The following is a 13,619-nucleotide window of genomic DNA, read 5'->3' on the forward strand; positions in this document are numbered from 1 at the left end:
ACACACATTTACCAGCTATAATTTGGGCTTGGCAACAAGAGTTTTCACCATGGCTGAGGGGAAAAAGTGCAGAATTCTCGCCAGTGCTTAGATTACCCTGGGCTCCACTGTAGCTCATGGTTAAAGGCGGTGCGAATACGGCCAGCGTGGGGCCACACCATCAGCACATCACGTCACTCCCACCCAAGGAAAGGACGTGACCATTTTCTTTTGAACTTGCCAACAATCTTCCATATATTCAAGAACAACACGCCTCTTCTACCAGATTTGCCCTTTTCCATTTGGCAAACTCTATTTTATTTTTTATCCTTCTTCCTTCTGTTTTACAGAGAACATAAGCCAACATGGCAACAGGCTTTTTGTTTATTTCCTTCTTTTTCAAAAACAAAGTCACGGTTTTGATATAGTTACCAGGACAAGGTCCATACAGAAAAAGACTTCTTGTAATTTTATGAAAGCCCCATGTTTGAATTTTTTCTTACTGGAACCCTTTGGCAAGCCTTTTTATTATTCTTACAGCCGTTATTTTTACACAGTGACAATTATAACATCAAAATACCTGTACAGTGATTATATTTGAGCACTTTCAAATCCATCTCTATTTCATGTAACTATTAGATACAGTTACCTTATTTTTAATTATGAGGAAACTGCATCTGAGTGTGACCTGCTCAAGATCACGTGACTAGAATGAGCGGCTCAACCAGTATACAAACATAAGTCTTCTGTCACAGGTCAAGTGAATTTTTAAAACTCAAGATTTTAACTGCTTACAAAATAGTCCCATAACGATTCAAGAGAGAAGACAGACAAAGTAGTGTTTCACTGTATAAATTAAACAATAGCAAAGAACAGCTCCCAACAAAATGAGAGCACAGAAATATAAAAGGCAAGCTTTAAGGTTTTTCTTTTTTCATTGTTAATTTAAAAAATGACTAAAAACAATGGAAATCAATCATGTAATTCTTATTTGGCAAGGGATCTAGCTAATGCATAAAATAAGTATACATGTTGTAGGATTGTTGTCCATTTCTGGCACATGATCTTTGATTTTCCCAGCTATGGCAAGATAAAAGGTAGGAAATTTATGACATATGTGTCTAAGACATACCATTTTTAATAGCCTTTAGAAGACTGAACTGGAGCTGCTTACTGGTTGGAAGTGGAACTTCCGATTTTCAACTGGCTGATAATACACAAAGCTCATTCTACTACTGAAGATCTACCACATGAAAGCACATACCCCGAGAAATCCACATGGCTTGCTCTTTCCTCTCATCCTCCAAGTCTGTGTTTAGATGTCACCGCCTCATGCCCGTCCTCAGCAGCCCATATCACTTTCCCCTTCTCATGACCCATGGCCTTGATCTCATTCTGATGGATTTTGTAACGCAAGTATTTTGTTCCACTGGTTCCACTAATACATGAGTCTCATGAAAGCAGAACCCTGTCTGTCTTTTTAGCTATACAATTTCTATTTGTTGAATGAATGAATCCTTTCTTCCTTTGTCTGCCCCACCCTGAAATTTCGGAGAAAGAAAGCCAGACAACCAACTGAACTATTACAGCAGTTACTCTCTATGGCTTTTCCTCTTTAAAACTTACTCTGGGACATTTTAAACACATACAGAGGTAGGACAAATAAGGAAATAAACCTCCATGCACCCAACAATTATCAACTCATAGCGAATCTTTTCTCACCTATAATCTCACTCAGTAGCTCCCTATTCTTATTATCTTGAAGCAAATACCAGACACTATTCCATTTCATTCACAAATCCTGCTGACATTTCTCTAAAAAATAAGAATTTTTCTTCTTTAGCATATCTTCATTAACATCATCACCCCCAAAATATGACAGTAATTCTATGACATTATTATTTAATTTTCCTTCCTGACATAACTGGTACTTAACTGCCTAAACAGTGGCTGCTGGTCACCAGTGCCCCTAAATGATCACAGGCTGAGAACTTCTACTGTTGCTTCTGATTCCAGCTCTGAGGCACTTTGCTGTCAACACACCCTGGAGCACAAAACTTCTAAGTGTCAATATACACTACCCTGTGCGTCCCTGACCTCACTCAGAAGAGAAACGCTAAGAATTTTTGCTGCTGCTTCCGCTAAAAATATGTTGCTGACCAATTAGTTCCCACTGTGACCAATCAGAGCCTTAAAATACCAGCCTTACTCATTTAGAATGCAACGTTTATGGATAGAGAAAAAGAGGCAATGAAAAAGCATGGTTGTGTGACCCCAGGATAACAAGGAAATGTGAACTTCTCAAATGGCATTCCTAAAGAATGGCTTTCAGTTTCAAAATAAAATTAGTAGGTAAAAGGATTTCCAAGGCTTCAGAGTGCAAGCCGGCAGAACTCTGAGAAGCTTGAGGTGGGCATTTTGCATTAAAGTGCCTTAGCTCTTTGTGAGTTGTAAAGCTCTCTGTAGGCTCTGGAAAAATGTTTATCCACCACAGAAACAATCTCAGAATTCACGATTCCTAGCATGGCTTATAAACACGACTTTAACCATAGATCTTACCTGTGCCCTGAAAGCACCTTCATCAAGGGGTGGTGGAGGAGGGAAGTTTCCAGAGCCAGAAGGAATAGCAATGGGATCATCTAGAGGTGGAGGTGGGGGTGGAAGGAAGTCACCTGCAGAAAGGAAACACACAAGTGAAGTTAGTTAACAGGACACAATTTTACAGCACTCTTAAAAAACATAGACAGTTCCCAACTTACGATGATTTGACCTATAATTTCTTGACTCTACTACGTTGCAAAAGTGATGGCCATTCAGCAGAAAACATACTTTGAATTTTGATCTATTCCTGGGCTTCCACGTGCAGCCCAATACTCTCATGATGCTGGGTGACGACACCAAGCCGCAGCTCCCAGTCAGCCGTGGGATCACAAGCGTGAACAGCCTACTTCTATTCTTTTTCACCATAAGCTACTACAAGATACTGAACATAGTTCCCTGTGCTATACAGTATAAATTTGTTGTTTATCTGTTTTATATATATTAGTTAGTATCTGCAAATCTTGAACTCCCAGTTTACCCCTTCCCACCTCCTTCCCCCCGGTAACCATAAGTTTGTTTTCTCCATCTGTGAGTCTGTTTCTGTTTTGTAAATAGGTTCATTTGTTTTGTTTCAGATTCCACATATAAGTGATATCATATGGTATTTTTCTTTCTCTTTCTGGCTTACTTCACTTAGAATGACCATCTCCAGGTCCATCCATGTTGCTACACATGGCATGATGCTGTACACCAGAAATTGACACAACATTGTAAAATGACTATACTTTAATAAAAAATATATATACACACAAAAAGAGTGAATAGCCAATACACTTACAACCATTCTGAACCCAAACAACCATTCTGTTCTTCACTTTCAGTACAATGTCCAATAAATTACATAAGATATTCAACATTTTATTATAAAATAGGCTTTGTGATAGATGATTTTTGCCCAACTGTAGGCTAACGTAAGCATTCCGAGCATGTTTAAGGTAGGCTAGGCTAAGCTATATGATCTGGTAGGTTAGGTGTATTAAATGCATTTTCAACTTAACAATATTTTCAATTTACAATGGGTTTATCAGGATGTAACCCCACTGCAAGTCAAGGAAGATTTGTATTAGCTGGCATTTTGCTGCTTTGCAATCGGCTATGACACACAATTTTTTGTCCTGCTTAGCAATTATTCTCTATCTTAGTTCTCTTCAGTTTAATTAGCAGTCTAACTTTCAGAAGAATGAGAACCAGATTTGACACTTAGCAGTGACATAAAAGCTAGTGTAGAGGGATGGAGTACAGTCAGAACAGAGAAGGTGCTTGAAGTGGTGGATTACTGAAGTGTCTGAGACTTGTTACTTGCCCTAAATTTTCAGTCAAGTAGAGGGGGGAAATGTGTAAACAGGTAAGGAGAACACAAGATAAAATCTCCTAAGATCTGCAAACATACTCTTCTGGAAGTTGGGACAAAGGAAATCTTACTTCCAGTTGGAAGAACACGGGAGCTATAATGGAGCATTTAAATTGTCCCTGAACATTATGATGAAGAGAGCAAGCCCATGCTAGGCAGAAAGGGAAATAAACGCATAATGGTAAAAAAAATAAAAAATAAAAATAAATCAGATCAGGACCTAAAAAATAAAGGGCATGTTACAATATAGCATAAAGATAAGAATGTAAAATAACACTAGTAGGTTATAAAAAGTAGAGCAATGTGAAAATAAGTTTTTACGTGTGTTGCACATTGAGTGCAAAGCAAAGAGTCTGAATGTTAACATGCATGCAGTGAGGGTCTATTAAGGATTTCTGAGAAGGAAACACTTGTAAGAATATGATTTACTAAAAACTAACCTAAAAGTATGTGCAGGACAGATTAGGAGAAACCGGAATTAAAAAGCATCCAACTTGGAAATCTATATACAGTCCAGGCTTTGGGATACCAGGATACCCAACAGCGCTATGGGTTCATGGTATGAAATCTTTTAAAATACTCTCTGCAACAAATTCTATTAAAAGAGAAAACATTCATTAAAAAAAATTTCTCTAGTTGTCCTTTTCCTTTTAAAAATAGTATTTTTGATGTTTCTAGGGACTGTACTCCTCTATGGGTAAACAGCTTCTCCTTGCATTTCAGCTGTTCAGCACGTAGTGGGAGAGCTGCAGTGTCTGTCACTCAGTGAGGCACTTCTGTATAGTACAGAAACAACACAACGTAGGTCTTCAGAAAAGAAAGTGCCTACATCCCACAGTGGAAGGACGGTGATTTGGGCTGGTTCTTCTGATACACCTTTAAGATTGCTCACTTGAGTTCCATTTGCTTTCTGAATAATAGTCTTAGAGTTGGAAGAGTAGCTAACTGCTGTCAAGTCAAGCTCCTAGCCATATTCAGACTACCAAAAAGTCAAACACGCTATCTTTAGAGTAATTTGCTTTTTAGACTCTCACTATGCACCAGGCACTGTGGTAGGATTTTCCTAGGCTGCCTCTTATTCCCACAACTCTCTATGCTGATGGTTCTGAAGCTTTAGAGTTCATGAGGATCTCTAGAAGGTCTGGTTAAAACACAGATTGCTGGGTACTACTCCCCAGAGGTTTTGATTCAGTAAGTCTGAGTTGGGACCTAATAATCTGCATTCCTAATAAAACCCCAGGTGATGCTAGGATCACACTTTGAGAACCACTGCATAAAAGCAAAGTACCGTATTATTCCTACTTTAGAACCCATGGGATTGGAAAGGTTCAATAATATGTCATATAGAAAAATTTCTACTCCTCTTATCCTCCTGGATGTGCACATCTGGAGACATACTTTGTCTATATCTTTATTAAGATTGTAAGTCTCATAAACATTTATTAACTCTACCCAGTAGTTCTAATCATTGGCTACATTATTAGAATCACCAAGGAAGCTTATCTAAATATGCTGATGCCAAAACTCTATCTGATACCAATGCATTTAGCATCTTGGGGATGAGGAAAGGGAATGGGGAAGAAGGCTCAGATGCCCGTATTCCTTTAAAACCCAGATAATTCCAACACGCAGCCAGAACTGAGAAACTCACTGGCCTTCATTTGGCCAAGCACTGCCCTGAAAAAAACATTTAACACCTGTTAACTAGAAAGAATTGCCACCAAGATCTTTTCTACCTTTAAAGTCATAATGTATGAGACAAAAGCTCAAAATAAGGTTTTAAGTGATCGGCAAAGAAGTCTAGGTTGATGGAGACTTAACAACTAAATACTACTTCACAGCTTAAATTTCAGGTTCGAATGTTCTATCTGGACCTATGTCTTCTTCATACCCAATTTAAAAGAGGATTTTTGAGCACCTTATTATACTTTACCAGATTCTTTCTGTCACAGAGAATTGTCAAACCATTAAACTGAGTCAGACTGAATGAAATCTTGGAGATCCTATTACAAAGGTAAAAACAGAGGCCCACAAAAGCCACATGAACAGTCCAAATTCTCACAGCAGATTTGTCTTAGAATAAAAAGCACAACTGCCTGTCTCTGAGGTGCTTTCAAACTATACCCATCCTGACCATATTTCTGTCATAGAAATTAAATACAGTGAGGTACAGGTTGATGAGATCCTGGGAGGGTGAAAAGGAGCTGGAAAAGAAAATGGAATGTCTTTTTTAAAAGAAATACTATGGTTACCAAAAGAGAAAGGGTCAGGGAGGGATAAATTAGGAGTTTGGGATTAACAGATACACATTACTATATATAAAATAGATAAACAACAAGGACCTACTGTAGAGAACAGGGAACTATACTCAATTTCTTGTAATAACATACAATGGAAAGGGATCTGAGAAATATGTATTATATATATGTAGAACTGAATTGCTCTGCTGTACACCTGAAACTAACATTGTAAATCAACTACACTTCAATAAAAAATAAAATTACAAAAAAGAGAAGTATCTTGAAAACAACATAAATCTAGACCGTGTATTCTAGGTAAGATTAGGTGAATTTTAAAGTCATAATAATAACCTCATAATAATTATATGCTTATTTTGATCAGTTATTAAGTGAGACCAAGGTTTTCCTTTTTTTTCCAAAGTTTTTCAGTTTTCAAGCTCAATCATCATAGGCGTCTCATTACATTCTTTACAGTGGAGCTCACATTTTAAAACAATGTAGAGAAATGGGTAAATATCTAGAAAATGGATACATGGTAAAGGGATATAAAATAGGTCCTTTGAAAGGAAGCATAACTAGTAAAGATAGTTGAAATGAAAAATTCTTAATAACTACTTTAAATCAGTCTGAGAGCTTTTATGGGAATTCTGATTTAAGGCTTGGCCTTTCAACAGACAAATCAACAAAGGGAAAGGCCTCTAAGTTGCAGTAAGAATAAGTTTAGCTTAAGAGAGAAGTCATATTTTCCATGTTTAAGGAAGATGGCAAAATAAAAAGAACATAAATGTTGGGGGCTGTGGGGGGAGATCCTTCCCTATCTAGTAGATGTCTTCAAACAATACAAGAGCATCTGGCTTGCATGCTTGGGTGGTGACCCTCCTAGAGAAAAGCATCTGAAAGGAATCAGCCACAGGACCTTCCAACCAGCAATTCTAAGCTGTAGACCTTGGCATTAGTGCATGCTTTGCCTAGCCTAGGCTTGCTGGGGGAATCCAAGTGAACTCCCAGATGCTGTGAATTACAGCAGCATTGAGTAAATGAAACAGGCAAGCCAAAAAAGAACATGCCATCAGGCAACTGGGGAGTGCAGTGACACATAAAATCTAAGATAGAAACATTGGGTTTTATAAGAAGTGGGGTAGTCACAGACCTGTGTCTATAAGCTTGGTTCCCTCCTTACCCTTTTTCTTATCATCCAAAGCCAACCCAAGAGGCAAAACACATTTATTCCTCAATTATCTGGTAAAATGGTTTACTCTAAAGTTACACAGCTACTGAAATACAAAGCTGGAAACAGATCCTTGAGATGCCTTCGAGAGAAGCTAGGTAAGATCTTGCTTGACTTGCTCTCTACCATCCCACCTCATTCAGCTAAAATTCAAAAGGTTTTGCTTTGTGCCGGATGTGGCACCATGAGGCAGTTAAAGGGAGACTGGCAAATAAAGTAATGTATCCCTGACTCCCAAACACTCCTTTACACCAGTTTGCATCAGAAAATAGACTGCTTGCATGCCATCAACTTAAAAAGAAGAGAGTGAGGAAAAATTCCCAGAAAGCCAGGCATGCGTATTTTCCCAAGCTACCCTTCCTAGTCTAGGGGTAAAAAAGGCAGTGGCATCGAGAAGCAGACGTGGCTGCTTGGCAGTAGCTGATTATTACCCACTGTGGTTGCCCTAGTGACACGGCTCAGGCACGTACGAAAGGCATCTACTACCTAAAAGCAGACCTTGCCTAGGCTTTCGTGACACAAAGTCCCTCATCAGAGGGAAAAAAATAACAAGAATTTACCAGCAAAGGTGGTAAATTTACTGGTTATGCATGATTGTAGTGCAAAAACACAAGGGAGTAATTAAACTCACATCATCAATGAAGTCTGGATTCATTTACTATGGTTTAAAAAAAAATAAAAATAAAAGCAAGCATCATTCTCTTTCTTCTAGATCCAAATGTCCATGTAGACCTACACGCAGATTTAGATAACAGCCCTATGGTGCCACATACACAGTTCTATCAGAGCATCTAGTATACTTAATTGCATTTATGTGTTTACGGTCATTCTCTCCTAGTTAGAATTTAAGCTCCTAACAGGCAGAGCTCACTCATAATTTATCTTTATAACCAGCTGGCATGAGGTTTGCGCCATGCCATCCCTCAGCAAACGTAGGTTGAACAACTAAATAAATAAACAGACATATAATCACTCAATTGATTTTTTTTTAATTTGACCTAATGCCTTAGATCCTTTTCAAACATCAATGTACAAATCATTAAAAAGATGTAGATAAAATGCAGAGCGTGATTCAGCAGGTCCAGGGTGAGGCCTGACATTCTGCATTTTAAACAAGCTCCCAGCTGATGCTGAAGTAGATGTGTGGACTGCACATGGAGGAGCACTGCTCTAGGGCCCTTCCAGATAGCGGATGTTGGCCCTCACACTTTTTTAAGTGAAGAATTTTGGTTGTGTGAGGAAAATCTAAACTTTAAGGTAAGTATAAATAAAATCACTTAGGAGCTCCTCAAATTAAGAGTTTAAATCCTGAGTACACAAGAGATGGGGTTGGAACACGAACACACACACACACACACACATACACAAACACGTGAAATAAAATTAATTACTGTGACCAAATCTAAGCTTCAAGGAAAGACTGTTATTCTTTTCCACTAATAGTAACTAACAGAGAAAGGAAATAAGTTCCAAAAAAAATAGTACAAAATTTCAAGCCCTGAAACTTAAAACACAAACCCTAGTTCTTTCTACCTCTTACTTCAGAAAGGCAATGCAACCATCTGAGGTTCAGTTTTCCTTACCCATTAAATGAGGATGACATTGTCCACTTCACAGTGTCACTCTGCAGATGAAAGCAGTTAAAACTGAGTCTATAAATTTTTTTTGACCACAACTCAAAGAAATAACCTTTTATGTCATGATGCAAAGCTACTATCTGGACATGTATAAATACATGTGTATTTGAAACTAGGGTTTCATGAAGCCATGTGTATTGCATGTAATGCACATTAACATTTTCTGTTTATTGATCTTAAAAGTGTTGCCTGTGACCCACTAAAGTGACTGTGACCATAAAGGGGTCTCAACCAACAGTCTGAACACCACTAAGCTAAATTATATGTAAGACTCTTGTACAATGTGTACATGATAAATGACATATTTTTTTTCCTTTTCACTTACGCACAAAATGGCAGCTGAGTCTAAACTTGCTCAAATAGCAGAGGAGACCAAATGTGAGAAGAACCTCTCTCAGCAAGATTGAGTAAAGAGATCAAGTGGATAGATAAAACAGGTGTAAATAACAGGAGTGATAGTCTCCATAAGGTGAGAGTTACGTCACAGCCGCAACATTCTCCTCATAGACGAGAGGCAATTTATTATATAACTGAGCAATTGAAGACTTTATTTACAAGTTTACCCTCCAATCCATCTTTACTTAGCATTAAAACACATGTGCCACCAAGAAAACTACATCAGAAAGCATATTGAGTAAACTATTTTTAAAGTGAAGTACTCAAGGTTTAGGACAGTATGTAAATGTTATTTATGTGATAATACATATACATACATGCCTGTATTATCAGAGACTATCTTTTAAGTAGATTCCCCCAAAATTGTTAACAGCAAGAGGCCTCTAAGAAGCAGCTAAATTCTGTAACTGGGAAACAAGACTGGAAGGAAAACTCACTTTCCATTATACAAAATTTTAACCTGCCATTGTTCTACCCACTTAAAATTTTAAAGTAACACATGCACACAATTCAAGAGAATGTTCAGTATCTAGGAATGTGTCATCTGCAAATACTGAGCCGAATAAGGTTTTAAAAACCACCAGGAAATACTGGGATAGGCAGAGGTCAAGAAATCACTGAGGATAAGTCCCATTTAAATCATCACCTCTCTTCCCTCTGGATCTATTTACTGCCCATTGGTTGTTGTAACTAAAAACATAAAAGGAACTGCTCTGATTTACTCAATGTGTTGTTCTTATTAGAGATAGAATCAAAAACCTGCTTAATTCCAGAGCCAAAGCCTAAGCACCATCTCAGCGTGACTACAGACCTCTGTCTTAGAGATTAAGTGCTCAGCAATAAAGCAGCTGCTCCTGGATTCCCGTTTTGCTCCTGTTCCCTGAGTGTGCAGCCCTTTTGAGGACTCTCTGGGAGAAGTGATAATTATCAGGGCAAGGCAGGGAATCCCTGGTTCCATAAATGAGAAGATATGTAACCTAACCAAGTAACTTCAATTCTTTAGTTCTCACACTAGACTGTTTTGGAGTTCAGGCTTTTATTATGTATAATTATATATCAGAAAAGTCGCCTTCCTATTTTTCTTCCATTTTTATTTTCAGCTGCTTTACTAAAAACAAATTGTTGACTCTGATAGTACTTAATTTCCTAAATGAAAGGACTAAGATTAAAAAGAGTGATGAAGCACAATGTAGGTATAAGGTGATACAGGAAATTCAGCACTCCTGTATGCTTCTTGTATAAAGTAGGAGTGTTAAAGATAAAATTTTTCTCAAGAAAATTTGGTAACAGGTATCAAAAGCCTTAAAAATATTTCTACACTTTCATGCAGCAATAACACTTTTTTTTAAATTTTGAAGCTCTTTGTTTTGTTTTGTTTTATTGAAGTATAGTCAGTTTACAATGTTGTGTCAACTTCTGAAATACAGCATAATGTTTCAGTCGTACATATACATACATATATTTGTTTTCATGTTCTTTTTTCATTATAGGTTACTACAAGATTTTGAATATAATTCCTGTGCTATAATAGAATTTATTACTTATCTATTTTATATACAGTACTTAGTATCTGCAAATCTCAAACTCTCAATTTAGCCCTTCTTATCCCCTTTACCCCCGGTAACCATAAGTTTGTTTCCTATGTCTGTGAGTCTGTCGCTGTTTTATAAATAAGTTCATTTGTCTTTTTTTTTTATATTCCACGTGTAAGTGATAGCATATCGTATTTTTTCTTTCTTTTTCTGGCTTACTTCACATAGAATGATGCTCTCCAGGTCTATTCATGTTGCTGCAAATGGCATTATTTTATTCTTTTTAATGGCTGAGTCGTATTCCATTGTATAAATATACCAGTTTCTTTATCCAGTCATCTATTGATGGACATTTAGGTTGTTTCCATGCCTTGCCTATTGTAAATAGTGCTGATATGAACACAGGGGTACATGTACCTTTTTGAATTAGAATTCCTTCTGGATATATGCCCAAGAATGGGGTTGCTGGATCATTGGGTAACTCTCGTTTTAGGTTTTTGAGGAATCTCCATACTGTTTTCCACAATGGCTGTACCAAACTACATTCCCACCAGCAGTGTAGGAGGGTTCCCTTTTTTCCACACCCTCTCCAACATTTATCATTTCTGGACTTTATAATGATGGCCATTCTGACTGGTGTGAGGTGATACTTCATTGTGGTTTTGATTTGCAATTCTCTGATAATTAGCGATATTGAGCATTTTTTCATGTGCCTATCGGCCATTTGTATGTCTTCGTTTGAGAATTGCTTGTTCAGGTCTTCTGCCCAGTTTTGAGTTGGGTTGTTTTTTTTTGGGGGGGTGGGGGTTGTTATTCAGTGGTATGAGCTGTTTATATATTCTGGAAATTAAGCCCTTTTAATAAATTATCCTACTAAAGAATTAACTGAAGAATATACAGGGAAGAATGTTAAAGAATCTTCATCACAATGAAATATAATGGAAATGATCAGACTGTTCATCAATAAAGTATCGGCAAAACAAAAAAAAATCATTTGTCGTCAGTCACACACTGGGAAATTGTGCTGCCATCAAAATGATGATGTTGATCTAGACCTGACATCAATTTCATTGATTAGGTGTCTTCTATGTGCCAGGTGTTATTCTAGACACAAGAAGGAAAAAAAATCAAACATGCAAATATAAAAGAAACACAAAGTGCTGCATTCATGGAATTTACACTCCAGCAGAAGAATACTTAAAAATTAAATTACATAAAACATACTTAGTATCAAATCTTGATAAGTAGTATACAGATATATAGGACAAGGAAGGGGGAATGGACTGCTAGGGTGATGATGGAATGTTGCCAGTTTAAAAAGAAAGGTGGGAGAATGCCTCTTGGAGGTGATATTTGAACAAAAAATTACATCTACTAAGGGTGTGAGTCATGGAGTATCTGGGAAGAGAACATGAAAAACCGTTTCCGATATATTAGCTCGCGAGGGGAAAAGTCGGCTACTGAATAGTGTTTATCATATGGCATAATTTCTGTATAAACAGTTTTGTATATGTTAACAATGGTCTATAGCTCATGGGATGACAAGTGTTTTGTTTGTTTTTTTTTAATGCCTTCTCCTTTGGTTTAATTATTATACAATAAATGTGAATTATAGGCATGCATTTTTTTTAAAAATCAAAAGGAAGATACTTTGAAATGAATTGCAGAATCTACTTAAGCCAGTGTTTAATTATAATGCACCACTATATTTACTCAAGCCAAAATGTAATGTCTCCGTCATCTTTCTAAATAACTTAGCTTGAAATGCTCTTTAAGATTCTCAAATTAAAAGCACAAGAATGATTATCCTAAAGTAGATGAAGTCTCCCTGATTTTCAAATGGACAGTTTCACTCTATATCGATCTAATACAGAATCCCTATATCTTCACTGAGTTCAACAGTCCTCAGGCTTAAGTACAAATAAACACTCTGTGTGAGGGTGAAACACCTTAAGGCATCATATCCACACATACTGCATTTCTCTATCACATAGTGGTTTCTATTTGCTGAAAAATAAATTTGATTTCTTAGTCAAAAAACACTGAATGATTTTCAAGTAATATGAAATCAGGAGGAGAGTCTTGTTCTGCAAATGGACTAAAACCAAATAACATTTGTGAGTCCACCAACTGTCATTCGTCTTACAAAAACGAAGTAACTGCCACCCAGACAACAAACCACACCATACAGTTTGACTTCCAAAGATGAGCATTCAAAATAAATGGTGCGATGATTTAAGCCTGAGCATCAGTCTTCTACCAGCTATTGAGATACTTTCAGCTCCAATACCAAAAAGTGAAATTCTCTCAGTTTAAAAATAAAATTAAAATAAAAATTTCATGTTGTGGACAGAGAATTAGGCAACAATCTACGGAAACAAAACAAAAGAAAAAATCTTAACTTACCGCTGAAAAAGAAAGCTGACAAAAAAATAACAGTGTGCTGAGAGGTTATTTCAAAAATATCCTTTTTTCTTAGAGATGGGACAGTATCCTGTGGCGGTCATTGAGGCCAGAAGGTTACCTTCCCTCCAAAGATGGTAATGGAGCCAGAAGGAATGTGGTTTCAGAATAAAAAGTACTTTAAATAGCTCATTTAGCTTATTCCACTCCTGCTATGTCTGGGTAGAGCGAATCATCCTCACTTCCAGTGAC

At 37.1% G+C, this 13,619-nt stretch overlaps 1 protein-coding gene across 15 annotated transcripts in view; it reads right to left on the reverse strand.

The window, feature by feature from the left end:
• LPP (LIM domain containing preferred translocation partner in lipoma) overlaps positions 1 to 13,619 on the reverse strand; it is a 629,538-nt gene that overhangs the window by 351,174 nt on the left and 264,745 nt on the right. For 14 of the 15 annotated variants that reach the window (XM_074366117.1, XM_074366147.1, XM_074366073.1 and 11 more), the window contains one exon: positions 2,539 to 2,651. In XM_074366117.1, the coding sequence (XP_074222218.1) occupies positions 2,539 to 2,651 (113 nt within the window). Of the gene's footprint in view, positions 1 to 1,243; positions 1,939 to 2,538; positions 2,652 to 13,619 lie in introns of those variants that run through there. The other variant, XM_074366139.1, reaches the window with a different exon arrangement.

This window comes from Camelus bactrianus, chromosome 1, assembly GCF_048773025.1.
Source record: "Camelus bactrianus isolate YW-2024 breed Bactrian camel chromosome 1, ASM4877302v1, whole genome shotgun sequence".
NCBI lineage: Eukaryota > Metazoa > Chordata > Mammalia > Artiodactyla > Camelidae > Camelus > Camelus bactrianus.